Source organism: Suillus subaureus (assembly GCF_016647635.1).
Source record: "Suillus subaureus strain MN1 chromosome Unknown BJ212scaffold_4, whole genome shotgun sequence".
NCBI lineage: Eukaryota > Fungi > Basidiomycota > Agaricomycetes > Boletales > Suillaceae > Suillus > Suillus subaureus.
In genome coordinates, this window is record NW_024538560.1 from 58,366 (window position 1) to 74,511 (window position 16,146).

At 48.9% G+C, this 16,146-nt stretch overlaps 4 protein-coding genes across 4 annotated transcripts; 3 read left to right on the forward strand and 1 right to left on the reverse strand.

The window, feature by feature from the left end:
- Positions 1-356: 356 nt before the first annotated feature.
- On the forward strand, positions 357-1,525 carry BJ212DRAFT_1476249 (uncharacterized protein; the record flags this gene model as incomplete). The annotated part of the gene is made up of 6 exons (XM_041339347.1): positions 357-716; positions 774-831; positions 933-1,030; positions 1,090-1,114; positions 1,166-1,388; positions 1,447-1,525. The coding sequence occupies 6 exons, from the start codon at positions 357-359 to the stop codon at positions 1,523-1,525; spliced, it is 843 nt and encodes a 280-aa protein (XP_041197418.1).
- Positions 1,526-3,757: 2,232 nt separating this feature from the next.
- On the reverse strand, positions 3,758-6,133 carry BJ212DRAFT_1323665 (uncharacterized protein). The gene is made up of 5 exons (XM_041334502.1): positions 6,026-6,133; positions 5,896-5,961; positions 5,032-5,680; positions 4,199-4,983; positions 3,758-4,147 (listed from the first exon to the last, which is right to left on the reverse strand). The coding sequence occupies exons 2-5, from the start codon at positions 5,935-5,937 to the stop codon at positions 3,770-3,772; spliced, it is 1,854 nt and encodes a 617-aa protein (XP_041197419.1). The 5' UTR covers positions 5,938-5,961; positions 6,026-6,133; the 3' UTR covers positions 3,758-3,769.
- A 672-nt stretch (positions 6,134-6,805) lies between these two features.
- BJ212DRAFT_1444547 (Alpha/Beta hydrolase protein) lies at positions 6,806-8,091 on the forward strand (the record flags this gene model as incomplete). The annotated part of the gene is made up of 2 exons (XM_041337974.1): positions 6,806-7,972; positions 8,005-8,091. The coding sequence occupies 2 exons, from the start codon at positions 6,806-6,808 to the stop codon at positions 8,089-8,091; spliced, it is 1,254 nt and encodes a 417-aa protein (XP_041197420.1).
- Positions 8,092-13,054: 4,963 nt separating this feature from the next.
- Positions 13,055-14,324, forward strand: BJ212DRAFT_1296006 (uncharacterized protein; the record flags this gene model as incomplete). The annotated part of the gene is made up of 2 exons (XM_041332388.1): positions 13,055-14,149; positions 14,196-14,324. 2 exons carry the CDS (start codon positions 13,055-13,057, stop codon positions 14,322-14,324), a joined length of 1,224 nt encoding a protein of 407 aa, XP_041197421.1.
- Positions 14,325-16,146: the final 1,822 nt, after the last annotated feature.

The following is a 16,146-nucleotide window of genomic DNA, read 5'->3' on the forward strand; positions in this document are numbered from 1 at the left end:
TGTGTACGTATCGCCAATAGCCTAGGCCCGAGCCGAGCCCAGGCCAGGTCAAATCCCCCTGGATGGGCCTGGCCCAGTGAGCCCTCTGAAGCCATAGCTTCCAGGCCAAGCCAAGCACGGCGCATCACTGTTGCCGAGCGAAAGCTTGCGAGTGTGAGGTATGTACTTATGTCACGCTGCTCGTACATACGATACTTTCTCATGGTGTGACGGCGGCAGAACGGATCATTCCCAGTATGCGAAGCGACATGTAAGATGTAGGAATACTCACCTTGCGTATAAATTTTCCAATGGACTCAAGGTTGCCTTGCACAAGCATTTCCACCTCCTGACCCAGTCCGCACTGTGGGAGCATCATGGATCCCGAACAAATAAGCTATACCCCTATCGAGCACTCTACTCAGCTCCAAGTCCAGCAACGGCAGCCTTCGCCATCATCATTGAGATTTGCGGACAATGGAGGCCGTCCACAGACCCAGTCATCGGCAGCTGATAAGCCCCTACTTGGCAATGACAGTTCACAAGGACACTCACCGGCTCGTGATCGTAGTAATCCATATGTGGTTTATGAGCCCGTCCCTCAGGCCCCTCCAGCTACGAGAAGCCGGGGCTACAATATGATGCGTGGACTGTGGCAGCGCACAGTTGTATCAGGTCAGGCTCCTGTCAGCACTTCTAATCGTGACTGCACAGTGCCCATCGAGGAGAAACCTGGGGTTTGTGTTACTCCCCTTTTTCACTTTGCATCAACCCTTAGTCTGACCCTACAACAGACCATAGCAACGCGACTTCAACCAACTATTGATAACGCGATGAGGGAGAGGGCAACAGGTTAGTCAGATCGTCAAATATTAGCCTCCTCTGCTCGGTATGCGAGCACGACGCTGGGGTTCCTTGCTTCTGGGAATTTTCTGATGGCGTTCCTTTTGAAGCAAGAGTGACAGGCTACGCGTTGAACATCGCGGCAGTTTTACAAATTTTGTCCGGAGCGCTTACTACAGGTCTTGCGGCGTCGTTGTCCGGTAGACAGGTCAGTTTGAGACTGCATGCATTTGATTTAACGATAGACTAACTCTCATCCAATTCCAGGTTTCGATCGCTATCACTATTCTTGGTGCGTATCCATGTCCCCTACAAATGAAGATTCCTGAAGACCACGCTCCAGGTGGCTTGTCGACCATAGTGGCTTCCTACCTCACTCGGGCAAGGGGATTAAATGAACCAGAAATATCTAACACTCGCGTAAAGGACCTAGATCAATTCTTAAGAAAGTGCCATATCTTCAAAACGGATCACGGACATAAATATGGAACAACTGAAGATAAGCTGAATGATGAACTCGAGCATCTCAGAGGACAGCTCGAAGAAATTCTCAGAAATGCTGATGGGTAGGTTATCTCACACTCGCCCTGCTATGCTATCTTGAAACTTGACGGCCTATTTTAGGGAGCGGAAGCTTTCCCCACTTGTCAAGGCTGCTGGTGATAAGACTACTGAACGATCCGCGCCACCGTCCTCCTGGTAATTCATCTACAAGCCGTGTTGGACTCTGAGAGATCCGAGTCGAAGAAGACCGACGAATCCGAGATAGGAACGGATAGAAAGTGAGAGGTACGAGCACAAGCCCAAAACGGACTAAGGCGAGCGACGCTTTTGACGTCGGCTCGCGTCCTGCAATCTTTTCATGTTTCTCTCTTATATATTCAGTTGCCAACGTACTTACTATAAAAGCGCCAGCAGTGGCGCACGAACATCTCAGTTCTTTGCAAGAGACTGAGATGTGAATTAGAATTCGTTATCATTAATCACAAAGTCTAACGCGACGTAGTGTACTTGTCCTTACAGCGTTTCGGACTTCCCACCTTCGTCTATTCACCAGAAGCCGATATGTAGACCTCTTTAAAATAGTATTTAATGTCACTTCACCGTCCCGAAACACTCACTGCAGATGGTGATTCTTGATGACGTCCAAAGCCTTCCTTCACGCTTGTCCACCATATCAGAGAGGTGACTAACACTCCGAAAATGTAAGTAATGGTCCCAACAGCTTCTGCAGCGCGCCCAGGATGTATCTTGAAAATACTGTCGTCACCCGGGCCCTGAGAGATAGCAGGTGTCTAATCCGACATAAAAATTGATATTTCTACCAAGGCGAGTCGAGCACCCACCTTGCGATGATTATAACTAAGATAGAACATAAACACCCCTGCTGATCAGTAGACGCGACCTGGACAGCGACACGTTCACAAAAACTACAGTCCCAAGGCTATCATGGGACCATTATGACACAGGGGTCGGGTGTGCGTTAGATTCTTCTTGCATCTGTTTGCGCATGACGAATGTGAGCCTCGCTGTCACTACTAGCTTCAATGTTGCAGCCCTTATGTTGACGCACAAGGACAGCCGTCTGGCATCCCTCCCACCGGTCATGTGTATAGGTCGATTCATGTTGGGAAGTGGCCGCGGTCACGCACTGACGGGAAGCGCTGAACAAGCTGCACTTGAATGCCGCGTCCGGGGTTATCGCAATGGAACTCCAAGGTCGAGAACTTTCCGAGGTAGAGCGACTCGAGTGCGAAACCTCAGTCAGCTGCTCATGTTGCACATCCTTTGAATTAACAGCTGGGCGGAAACCCAGATTCCGGGGTCCTTGCCCTTGAGATGATGGGAAATGTAATTCACTACAGAGTGCTACAGAGCTCTGTAGCACTGTAACACAATCCGATCCGCTGACGCCGCGGCCCGCCTCTCAAACGCAAAATCAAGGCGGCCCCGCAGGGAACCACGGAGGATTCCAGTACTAATTCTGTAGTGAATTGTTTGAGACTTAAGCTACGATTCGCAGTAGAGTCTCAAGCTTTACGTGGGCGCATCAATTGGTATTGCTAGATTGTAACTCAGGTTGTGTACTCTGCGAGACAGGGCGTCAGGGACTTGCCTCTATGCAGCGTTCTATTGACCTTGACACAGCCTATAATAGGTTTCCTGTGTCTTGGAAGCAATTTGACGAATGAACATATTACCAGAGGGTCACGGAATTCACGAGTTACAACAAAAGCGCAGTGTCCACTGATCTATCATGTCTTTTATACTTCGTCAAGTCGTGCCTCGTCACTTCCGGATAACTGGATTCAACACTCTGGTCATAGACAGTTGCCGACATGTATACTATACAGAACAAAGGGGCTCAGAGAGTCGGCAACAAGTAAGGGTAGAAATACGGTATCGGATGGGAGGATCGTGAAGTAAAAGAGAAGGTCGAAACCGTCCTTAAATGCAAATCGTCCGTTATCGAGTACAAAGCCATATCAAGTCCCTGAAAGCGGTGTATGTGTACAGTAATTTTGAAGTTCATGATGATAACCTAAGCCAACGATATACATGCCACCGTCCGCTGACATGAAGTTGAAGGCTGGTCATTTACTCGGTCGTGACCGACTTGGCTCTGCAGGATGAGGTGAGCGTTGAACGCCAAGTTACTACTACTCAAAAACTCACAAGTTGCGTGGGAAGTCGACGTCGAACCCGTTCTTGATGGCCAAGTGGTAACTCAACAGCTGCATGGGAATGATGTTCAAGAGACCTTGCAAGCAGTCGACAGTGCGAGGGACGCGAATGGTCTTCACCCCAGCCTTGATTCCGGTATCGCCCTCATTGCAGACAACAATGGGATGAGCTTTGCGAGCGGTTATCTGTTCGAACGCGGACTGAACCTTCGGGTATAAAGAATCCTGGGTCATGATGATGATGACTGGCATGTTCTCGTCGATCAACGCCAAGGGACCGTGCTTAAGCTCTCCTGCAAGGATACCCTCCGAGTGCATATAACTAATCTCTTTGATCTTGAGGGCGCCCTCAAGGCAAGTGGCATGCCTGAAAGAGTTCGACGATCAATCATACGATTTGGATTGTAAACGAGAGCTACTGACTGATATCCACGGCCCATCAGCAACAAGCTGCGTGAGTTTGCAAGGAGGCTATTGGCAAGCTCCCGCAAGCTCTTGTCATTTTCGAGAACACTCTTGATTTGCGCAGGGAGTGCACGAAGGCCATCGACGATCTGGTTGCGACGTTCAGTGAATGAGATCCGATCCTCTGATAGTTGCAGCGCCATCAGCATCAATGCGATGTACTGGGAGGTATATGCCTACAAGACGCTCATATCAGATGGTCAACACATTGGAAAAGGTTTCCATACCTTGGTAGACGCAACGCCAACCTCAGGGCCAGCGTTGATGTGAATACCACAGTGTGTTTCACGCGAGATAGTCGAACCGACGGTATTGACAACGCCCACACAAAGAGCACCACGCTCCAAGCAGTATCGCAATGCCAGGATCGTATCAGCAGTCTCTCCACTCTGACTGACAAAGACACAAATGTCGTCACGAAAGATGGGAGTCTTCCTGTCCAGGAAGTCGGATGCGAGTTCTACACTAACGGGGATTTCGGTCAACTCCTCGAAGATCGCACGAGTTGCCAACGCAGAGTGATAGCTCGTTCCGCAAGCGCAGAATACAATACGGCGACCGCGACGCATAATGTGCAGATAGGCACGCAGCCCACCAAGTGTGATTTTATAGTCATCGAAATTCACACGTCCACGCATCGTGTTGACGACGGATTCAGGCTGTTCGTAAATCTCTTTCTGCATGAAGTGATCAAACTTGCCCTTCATGATCTCGGCAATTTCAATCTCGAGCGTCTCGATGTTGCGAATGGCAGGTGTCTCGGCCGTGGTAGACTCATCCCGGCGCAGACGGTGAATGTGCAATTGACCCTCAGCGATGTGAGCGATATCATCATCTTCCAAGTAGAGCACACGCTTTGTGTGTTCCACAATGGCGGAAGCGTCAGAGGCGATAAAGAATTCGATGGGTTGGGGCATGCCGTCCTCGGACATGAAGTTGCGGGACCGACGACGAGACATCTTGGGTAACGATGGAGGCGCTAGTCGAGAAGTGGGGGAAGTGGGAACAGCAACTAGAAGAGCATTTAGCAAAGGCCAGATCGAGGAGCGAGGTAACTTACGACTTTCCACGGCTTTGGTGTCAGCATCCGCTCCAGAAAACTCGACATCCACAAAGTCGACTTTGAGTTTCTTGTCAGTCTTAACACCAATCAAGAGAGGTGAACCACGACGGGCAGTCACGATCTCATTCGGGAAGTGGATAGACTTGAAGACCAAGGCGAATGAACCCTCAAGCTCTTTCAGGACGGTCTTCACAAGAGCTGTGAAGGTCATGCGTTTGTCAGGCCGAGAGTCGTAGACATATTTCGTTAGAATGGCGACCGCCTCCGTATCAGTTTCAGATTCGAACTTGAAGCCACGCTTCTGCAGGACTTGCCGAAGAGCTGTAGCGTTGGTCACGATACCGTTGTGTACAACAATGAACTCATTGTTCACATCAGAGCGAAGTGGATGGCAATTGAGAACGGAGGGAGGTCCATGTGTTGCCCAACGAGTATGAGCAATGGAGACCTGGGATATCACCGACTTGGTCGTGTCAATGCTAGACTCCGCGATACGCTGCCGCAAGCCGGCAACCTTGCCGACCTCCTTGAAAAAAACAATTTCACCTGGCTTGTCGCCATCGATACCAAGGCCAGCAGAATCATAACCACGGTACTCTTGACGAGCTAGACCTGTGCAAAGAATCTCCAGGATTTCCTTGCGGTCCTGTGATCGATGAAGTTAGCTAATGTAATATCAAAGAACACGCGACGAAACCGAGAAGCGATGTAGGTAAAGTTACTAAATATGGTAAATCCATATCATGATGGTGTCGAAATTGCTCAAGGCTCGACATTACGCGCGGAGTTGTAGACACAAAGAGAATGAACGCGCAGCCACGATGCAGGCCCAGAAATAGCTTGTATCGGAAGACAACTTACCTTTTCTTTCAAGAAGTTGCAGTAGCCAAAGATGCCACACATTGTGATTCTAGGGTAAACAGGTATCTATATGCGCACAATAACGGCATGATCAGTTCGCCGACACCACAGATAGTCAGCTCAAACAAACCTAATGTAAACAAGGGCTGGTGTTGGAAGGGCGTTGTCGAGGTCGGTGAACAAGAACAAAGCTTGGGGACGCGGTTTAAGTACTCTAATTCTGGGTTGAGGGTGCGACAAACAATACCAAATAAAGCGGTCGTGGCGGACACAGCAACTGCAATTAATGCATCGGTTCAACATTCAGAGCGCGATGGAGGCTGCGCAAAAATGTACGTCCAAGCCTTTCGGTTCGAATACTCAGGCGATTTGATCGAGGCACTCCCTGCGATTTTCGCACCACTCTTGACCGCTATCAACGCTTATTTGTCGGTTCCGTGTGTATAACGTCTTATTCAAACCTCATCACCGTCCTCTCATCGCTTCTGAACTTCTGGTGCGTTCTCAACTAGACGCATAACACTATAGTTTAGGTATTCCTTGCAACTGACATCTTGTAATTAGGATCAAGTTTCCTGCATCATTCATTTCCAGACAGCGCCCCTTCCAGAAATAGAAAATTCAAATTCAAATTCCCTTCAACGGCGAGATTGTTACATATGTCAAGGGGATCATTTCACAGGTTGCATCATTTTTGCTGCGCAGCAGATAAAAATATGCACCTCCTTCCAGGGTAAACATATACCAAGTCTTACATTGCCACGCCAGTGTAACAACCCGAGTCCGTTCTGCAGGTGAGTATGGCGTGTCTTTTCACCAAGATTGCAATGTGACAGCCGCCTTTCCATTTACTAAACCCTGAAACTGACTGGTGAAGGGTTCCCTGGGCAGAAATACTCAATCAAACGTCATGAACACAATATCAGCATCAGTCGAGTTACCTGACCTCCCTCCTCAAATTACGTCTCGGTACATCACTTTGAGTGACCGCGATGGACTGAACGTCCATATCCTGGAGTCGTTTCCAGATGCAAGCAATCATTCAAGCACACCCTGCCATTTGATCCTTTTTCTACACGGTTTTCCAGAACTTGCTTACTCATGGCGCAAAGTCTTGGTACCTATCGCCAACGCCCATCAAGGCTATCATGTTGTTGCCCCTGACTTGCGTGGTTTCGGGCGAACAACGCTGACAAGATCCGGAAGCGCCAACCAAGTGCAATACGAAGATGCGCTTTCCTCGTATCATATACTCAACATCGTAGATGATGTATGTTCCCTTGTACGGGCGCTCGGATATTCATCTGTTGCAATGCTTGTGGGGCATGACTTTGGGTCTCCTCTTGCGGGACACTGCGTAACCGCGCATCCGGAACTATTTGCATCTGTCGTGTTCATGAGCGCACCCTTCGGTGGCGTTGGTGGCCCATCTTGGCCTCAAGCGAGTAACGAAGATGGAGATGATAAAGCGAAGGAACGCTCCATCGCTTCTTTGGGTTCTGATATTACCACTGCACTTGCTGCGCTCCAACCTCCGCGTAAGCACTATACAGCATACTTTTCTACTCTTTCCGCCAATGCGGATATGCTTGGTCAAGGGGGAAAGGCTCTGTACGACTTTCTGGGTGGCTACTTCTACATGAAGAGCGGCAATTGGGATAGGAATGATCCACACCCCCTACCCTCTGCATTTTCAATTTCGCCCAGCATCAGTGAGCTGGCAATGGATCTTGCTACTCTCCCAGAGTACTACGTCATGCCGCTGCACGAAAGCATGCCAGACGTCATTGCTCGTCATGTTCGCATGGACGCCCGAGTCACGTGGCCCAGAGCTGACGAAGTCGCTGGGAGAGTATACGCTACTGAATTCGGTCGCACTGGCTTCCAGGGTGGGCTTAATTATTACCGGAGCGCACTCTCGCCTCCGCCCCCTGAGCGGATAGCCCAACTACGTGCTCTAGCTGGACGACGAGTGGAGATGCCTGCGGCGTTTATATCAGGGGCCAGGGATTGGGGAGTGTATCAAACTCCAGGGGCTGTGAGAAGATGCGAGAGGTGGTGTGTAGTGGCGCGGGAGGTATGCAGGACGAGGATTTCGTTTTGATCAAGGGCGCGGGCCATTGGGTGCAACAAGAAGCACCAGAGATGGTGGTACGGGAGCTTGTGAGGTTTTTAGGCAAGGTAAAAGCTTTGTAGACGTCGCCGATGCAATAATCCTAGGTTTGGGGCAACGAATGGGTGATGATCGCGATTGCTCTCTCCTTTCTTTTTTGACGTATCAAAAAGCCCGTCAGCGGGGAGTAAAATCGGCTGTCAATAGAAGTGCTACGAGGAATGTGAGTCCAAGCTTTTGTTCAAGTCTGAGACAGTGTTCTTGTTGTTCACGTCAGACATGTCACGGCCGAGCAGTCCGTAGCCACAGCACTCACAGCCACATCATTCCACAGCCACAGCGGCCCAAGCCCGAAAACAAGTAGAAGACCGAAAAAAAACACCAATCTAGGCCAAAGCAACTTTGTTCACCGCTGTGGCGGCCATTCGGGTCCTCAGAAAATTTCGGTCGGGATCATCTCCCAGATGTGACTGGACCCTTTGCGTACTGCACGCAACTTCAAAATGAAGCGACCTCGTGCCACCACCACAGCCCGGACTAGGTCGTTGAACTGCTCGTTTTACATCTAAACAAGGACCCCATGCTGGTATTCAAGTCACGCTAGAAAATGGAATGTTAACAGACGGGGCCCGAATCATTGGACGTGTTCAAGTTGTGGTATGTCGTTTTGCAAAAATGACGTAACAGAACAGTGTCCCGGTGACATCGCAAGGCCACAGCGAATTTTTCTTGAAGGCATCACACGTCATCGATCGTCCCATATGATATGCACCCAGTAGCTAAACCAGCTCAGCTGTAAAAAAAAACGTATTCGGTGATGTCGCAAGGTCACGGCGAACTCACTATCTTAAAGTTTGACGTCATCACCGCATGTGCATCCAGATTCTAGCAACTAAATCTGCACAGCTGCACAGACACCTGCATGGTACCCGTGATGTGAGTTGCGATCATCTAGCAGCGGAGTCTAGCCTAAGCTGACTAAAATTTGGAACAGGATCATCTGAGGCAACAATCGAAAAAGGGTGTTTATCAGAACAACAACTGTACTTACGCGCTGCAACGTTGAATATGTTCTTCGTTATCCGTGGATGCTGATAGCGCCAATCAATGATCATTGCATGACCTTTGATATCCACGACCATCATCATCCACCTATGTTGAATATCAGTTTCGTCTTTCATGTTGAACTTGCAAATTTCATGCAAAGTTCATCCGTTTTCATCACATGACCGCGACCTGTTAGTGACCACCTGGTTGCCAAGCTCTGCAAAAAATCAAGTTTTCAAGAGTAACGGCGTATCAGCGCGCTAAAAATGAACCCGCCACTTACATAGCGAGCGTCCCGAGGCTCAACATTTCTTGCGCAGCGACAAGCTCGGAGTGAACGCCAGCGTCGGATATACAACCCCAGGTACATTAACCATTGGCGATGCCTCAAACCCAACTCAAATTAACACCTACCGGAGCGGTCATAAGGCTCGAGAACGGGTCCTCGCTAAGCGTATGCTCAGACGCTGATGCGTAACCACAGGTACAGTTGCTTGTAGCCTGTCAGCTTATGCGCACGGCGTCTTAGAGTCTTAAAGTAAAGGCGCCACGATGAAGGCGCGAGAAAGTCTCGACGCCTCCCCCTATTTACGAGGTGTCCTTACTCACTAACGTTAGATACTAATCTCACAACGTTCCTGTGGTTTCCTAGAGCCTTCGGATAGCTGTATGTACTAGTGTTTGGAAGCCATGCACGTACAAACCGCTCAAAGCGGACTGTTCACTTCCACGCAACAACACAACATAACAGAAGGCTGCGATCGATCCTCCCCTCCCGGTTGAAAATTCACGCTGAATTCATAACGCGTTGAACGGCGTACCCAAAGATGAAGTTAATAGATAATCGGTGCTATGTCTCATCTCGTGTAACAGTCATGCTAGAACTTGTTCCGTATGCGTAACAAACGGTGGGAGAATATTATTATGACCAACTAACGTCTTAGAGCACAATGTATCGGAGCATAATCGGCATCGGCGTGAGTGAACATTCTATTCGCTGCCGGGGCTGATGAGATGCATCTCGAGAGGCAGACACGTTTGTTAATCCAAAGCTTCTCATTGAACGAAGCTGAAACTTTTTTTTTTCGCAGCGTAACTTGACATTAAAAATCACAAAGTATCACCGAGTCAGCAGAGCTGTGACCCGAGTCCCAAAACATGATCCGCGGATCTCAATGCCTCCAGGTACCCACAGGCCTCCTGAAACTCCCCCGGAGCTGACGAAACAAGGACAACGATATCAATCTGCGATACGGATAACAAGGGGGAGGAACAGCATCGGCAACTGACTCAGGCTAGCGAATCACACACTTGCCTGGTCCGCGGGCGCCTCGAGGAGATTCAGCGTTCTTAATGTGGTCAACGCAGATCATTTTGAACCTGCATAACGAACGCTGAACATCGCCGCCGACTTTCAGGTACCTTCGCACCGAATAAGGCGGGTGGGGATAGAGTACAGATTTGTTCAGATAGACATGTGTCAAGGTAACGCAACCTCCTTTTTGAGACCCAAACACCAAGGATATGAGAGATCGTGATCGGCATAGGAATCGTAGTTTACGGCAGTCGAACCATGTTGAAGATTGGGAATTTTTTATGATTGACGGGAGAATATCCGGTAAGGGATCAATATCACTCTAGCAGTGAGTCGTGCTCCACGGGACATGGATTCTTATTTGTCTGTCTCGTTGACTTTTTCGGTGGACTATCCCCGCCAGATAGAGTATGGAGATAAAGTATCGAAGTTTGAGCGCTGTTCATAACTGTAAATAGCGCTTGTGGTCCGCCGCATGGGAGACCATGATATCCGCGGTCGGCCAAGAGAGTAAACGGGCGACACGTGAATACACGCGAAGCACACGGATCGGTTTACTGTCGCCTCATCAACCGCCCTGGTAATCTCTCCGGTCAAAAACAACTCCAACAAACATTGATGTCATGTACCTCATTCCTTGAGAGTAAGATAACATCATAGGAAGAGGTCAAGGGTGATCGATGCGCAGCCCGCTGAAGCCTCAACCCTGAACCTATGCGGGGCGCTGCGGCGGCATGGTCATCATTGCAGCACCGCCGATCCGAGCACGAGGACAGTGATCTTACAAGACCACATGGGCAGGAGTCATGTGTGGCACCATATGAAGCAGTTCGTCGGTATAAACTGAGACAGCCGGTATTTAGATTGCACAGAGGGGTTCAGAAAAAAGGTACCGGTGGTTGGAAGCCCGAGCTTGGCAAGGGACCTGAACAAAGAGACGTCAGTGTCTGGACGACAGAAACATACAAGCTGCACCGGTGTCACGGCGGATCACGGCAGGGTATCTAAGACTCGGTGAACGTGCCGGATATGATAGAGAGGGGCGAGAGTGTGCTAATCTTGAACCATGAACGTTCAAGTCTTCGATGACGTAGGAGTGGCACGACCACGACGGATGGTCAGCTGATGCCGAAGATCAAGGCATGTGCCCAATGCATGGCAGATCTGTACATGATTGGTTGAAAGGATGGGGAGCAGGAACGTGCAAACAGGACGATCCATTCTTTGTAGTCGCTGTGCGTTAATGACCGATTCACTTAGGTCTTACGGCCAAAACACGAGCATTCGTAGGACAGCTCCAATGTCAAGATCACATAATAGCGAATAAAATGATTCAAGAGAAAAGTTTACAGCATGAAAAAGAAGCGATGGTTATCAGATCATGGTTGGCAGCTGAAGAGCCAAGATCGAAGATGATCAATGCTCGTTAACTTCCGGCATCCCGACAATACAAGTACTTACTATGGCAATAATGGAACTCGAAATGGGTGAAAGACAATAACGATGTGATAATATAAAATTATGAATACGCACTATATTGGGTGGCGAAGATCAGACATTCCGTGATAGCCAACGGAAGGGATCACGGTTGAAGTGATGGATTTACGATTCGATGCGAGTGGTTGCCCTAGAGTCCACGACGTGAGCCGAAGGGGTTTGATTCAAAAGGCGATCTGCGGTGGCGTGCTCCTTAGTGAGTACTAGGCCAATTCACACGGGGCAGGGATATGGAGTGTCGCTGAATCGTATCGGTACGATGAAGGATGAAACATTTACACTCCGTCGATGGTGCTAATCAGCTTCAAGGAGTAGGAGCTTGGCAGGATTGAAGGTAGCAGGCTGTGCCTTTTGACGAACGCGCATCTCTCGGCTGCGGCACGCGATCCGAACTTGATGGTCTAAATTTGCGATGCAGGTGAACACAGCAAGCGCAGATCTTGACAACCCCAAGAATTGGGGAATGAGAACGATACACCGGCCGAAAGGGAAGGAGGTCCGAGGTCGAGGTTGACGAACGATATAAACGAGCGAAGAAAGGCGGGTGTTGTTTTCCTTTCTTGTCCGTAAACGTACATAATGGCAGAAGATGGTAAATATTTCTGATAGGATAGCGATAACATCAGTGCAAGCTTGGGCGTCTAATTTAAAGCAAGGAGTAATGACCGGTTTCGGTAAACATCGGAGACCGGAGAAGAGTGCCGAATTTGGCAGTTTTAGATTTAGACGCTGGTGCTATGCGGATCCCAAGACGAACGCTTCCGTTTATGGTCACCGACCTAATGGTGAGGAGCACTATAGCACAACGAACGGGGATTTCAAGCCTATTGGGTAGTAGTTCACCGCTGCAGCCGGATTTATGATTCAATTGGTAAGTTTCCGGTGTATAAAAATGAAATATTGAGACGGATATTCTTTTTTATTATAACATGAAATTCCGTCACGGCGAGGGCTGTTGCCCAGAATGTGTTGACAGAATTTTCACACAAGATACTTCCATTCGGACGTGCCTCTGCAACGAGTTCGATCCAGATTTTAGATCTGGGCGCCCTGCATACGCTCCTCCCGTTAGATGTCAAATGTCGAATACTGAGATCTCATTCTTTGGACTTCTTTCAAACTTCATTTTCCATTCGTTCTTATAGAGCACCCTTCTCAAGTTTCAATTCGCGTCCTTGCCCTTCATCATGTCTTTGGATCATTATCCAATCCTTACCGACAGACGTTTTCAGCCTGCCGACAGACAGTCTTATGACTCCATTTCCTTAGCTCCTCCTCACTGGAACTACCAATCCAGATCACAAAATGAAATCCCTCATGATTATTCTTCTAATTCTTCATCATGGAACGTGAATTTGCTCAATAATTGGTCCAACGAAGTTGTACCTCCCTCCTCATCATATCCAGTCAATCTGCGTCACCCCGGATCCGGCTATCAGCAGTCCACTTACACAGAACCCCCCCAGCGTCATTTACAATCAACATCTTCCCAATCCCTATCATCCGGATTATCATCTTCATCCTTTGAACGTCAAGTACTTCAACACCGCTCCCCATCAGCAGCTTCCTCTTTCAAATTCGACGATGCTTCATGGGGTGCAACTCTCTACACTATCCACGATGACAGAAGTACTCCATCACATTCCCTACCACCTCCTACGGTCACTAGCGCATCTCCTTCTGCACGTGCTTCTTCTAGAGCTTCATCATCCAGGTCACCCCCTGTGAAGCTCGAACAAGATGAGGTTTCAAGCGCCGATTGCTTTGTCATGGAATTTGCTACCGCTGTCCCAGCTGCGCAGGACAGCACCTCATTAGCTCCCCCAACAGAAGTGCCCTTGCGCGCGACCCAAGCAAGCAAGGCAATGCGCAAAATGATGGGCGTGTTTCGGCTCAATCCGTTCTCAATCCATGAGGGTGGTGGTCAGGCAATGAGTACCTGGATGGGAGAGGATGCAGGCCCGTTGGATGAAGAACCTCAGGTTTTCGAGTTTCAACTCGACGTTGGATACCGCGACTCTGATGAGGAGCTCGAGGAACCAGCGCCATCTCACCTTCAGACTCTCGTTGAGGTCCCAGAGCCTGGCCCAGACGAAAACACGAGGTGGGCCGAGGGTGATGACTCTGACCTCTCCTACCCCCCGGTCTCACATAACAGCTGGGCCACCAACGACCCGTCGTGTCATTCGTACACATTGCCATCACTCAGGTCATATCCCCACTCCCCTTCACTGTCTTCCACTTCGTCACGTGGAACGCCCCTTGATATGTCTGCCTCAGAGGTATGCTTTCAGCTAATACCAATCATCGCTTACTAATTACTTGCAGTATTCTGGCACATATTCACTCCATGGCTCTGGTAGCTGCGGTTCTTCCACGGATAACCTTCCGTCACTCTCATCGATGGCGCGACGTTGGTCCATTCCCGCCAATCTACAAGCACCATTCATGATATAAAGTACACTCACGTTGCATTACCATGACGATTAATCAAAGGGCCGATGAGCTCGTAGCGCTCAAGTCTTGGGTAACATTTTCAATCACTGTTGCAACTGTCACTACCACGGCGTTCTGCACTCTGTCGATTGCCGATCTATCGCATTTGAAGGTTGCTGGAGTGATCGATCCCTACTTGTTTTACTTTGCTCCTCACGTCGTTTACTGTTGCATTTTCTTTTTCTTGATCATCCTTATTTGTCTTGGGTCGTTCTTCGCTCACGGACAGAACTCAAATTAAATTTCTGGCAGGTTGGAACGCATGTAATATACTCTGCAAAATCATATGATACCTATGATACTCATATATTGTTCATCTTGTTGCAATGTCCTCATCCCGCGATCAGATCGCAATTGATACACCCTGAGCCAACCACCGTCGTTGTCGAATCACAAGACTGAAGGGCATTTTGCTCTGTGCTGCCGGAGCACGCACCCGAGCTTGTTTGGCATGCTTCACGTCACCTCATCGATCGTATCTCCGCCACCGTACCGTAAGTATCTGTCATTCGTGGCTGCAGGCTAGTTCGCTTCACGACTCAAATCCGATCCTCTAATCGTTCTCGCCGTGTGGCAATTCGTACCACATTCCAGAACCCCGATCCATGAAAAAGACTTCATGTGAATACGACCAAGAGATATCACAGACCATGCACTCATCTGGATTCCAGATGAGTCTAGACTATAACCCGCAGTTCTGAACCGACAATGAGGTGATGCTAAGATTAATTTCATTCATTGCTGAAAGTAAAATTGAAATTATGTATCATAATGCATGTACGTATGCTTGTCGTGTTATGTCCTCGTCGTGTCCCCCCTGTGAGCGCGAGGTTGCCAAGTTCGTTTGGTGTTTCCGTGCAATGTGTACGGCACGACGCGCTCGTGAGAATATTGATGACTGTTTTGGTATGTACCATGCATGGTACAAGCGCCCAAGTACATGTAGGTTTACGAAGATACGAGTCCAAGTATTATCCAGCAAAGTATTGCATCTCAAAGAAGGAAAAACAGGAACGATCCGAGCGCTAATCATGACAGTAGAGAAGCATACGGACTTTACTATGTATCCCTGACTACTTATTCACACAAACGTTTTGACTCGGGCGGCCCAAGGCGGTGCACTCCGAATCATCTGGGGTAGATCGGTTGGTATTCGTAATGATCTAGAGAACGATTTGTTTGAGAATGTTGAACCCTCTTTTTCTTCTTCTGACAGCCCAACGGACATCGTAACGCTCTCACGAACATTGTTTATTTGTTATTAGCATTCTGAACTAGCACATGACACAGTACAACATGGACTGACCGTTGACATAGGGCTACGCCCCACGGGGACAAGGAACCCGCGTGAAGGTCCGAAATTGCGTAGCCGGCGTGTCCTACAACGTGGGGCGTAAGCCTTGACCAGCTTATTGTTGGAAGTGATTCCAGTGAGTCTTCAAAGTTGTATACCAGGCATCTGGTGCCAAGTCAACCAACGATCTGTTAAGGTTCAATGAAGCGATATCGCCACTTGCCGCTGTCTTGAATTCTAGATAGACAGGCCGTGCGGTGATTCGATTGTGTGCGGTCGAAGATGGTTGACAGGTTATACATCCTCATTGTCGCACAAGGGTCTATGAAGATCTGGGGTGGTACCAAAACCGAATATAACACGCGCTCCGCGATTTCGATAATGACAGCAGAAGGCGCAAAAAGATGGGGAAATGGGTTTGTGGCGAGAAGTTGAGGGAGAAAAGACGGGACGTCGCAATGCTTCTAAAAGGTGCGGAAGCACACCTAA

Excerpts from the sequence above, each read along its gene's own strand:
- BJ212DRAFT_1323665 (XM_041334502.1), bottom strand. The coding sequence starts at position 5,937 with ATGTGTGGCATCTTTGGCTACTGCAACTTCTTGAAAGAAAAG. Across the intron at positions 4,984-5,031 it reads CACCAAAGCCGTGGAAAGTC|TTGCTGTTCCCACTTCCCCC; the intron begins GTAAGTTACCTC and ends ATGCTCTTCTAG. Across the intron at positions 4,148-4,198 it reads TTGGCGTTGCGTCTACCAAG|GCATATACCTCCCAGTACAT; the intron begins GTATGGAAACCT and ends AGCGTCTTGTAG.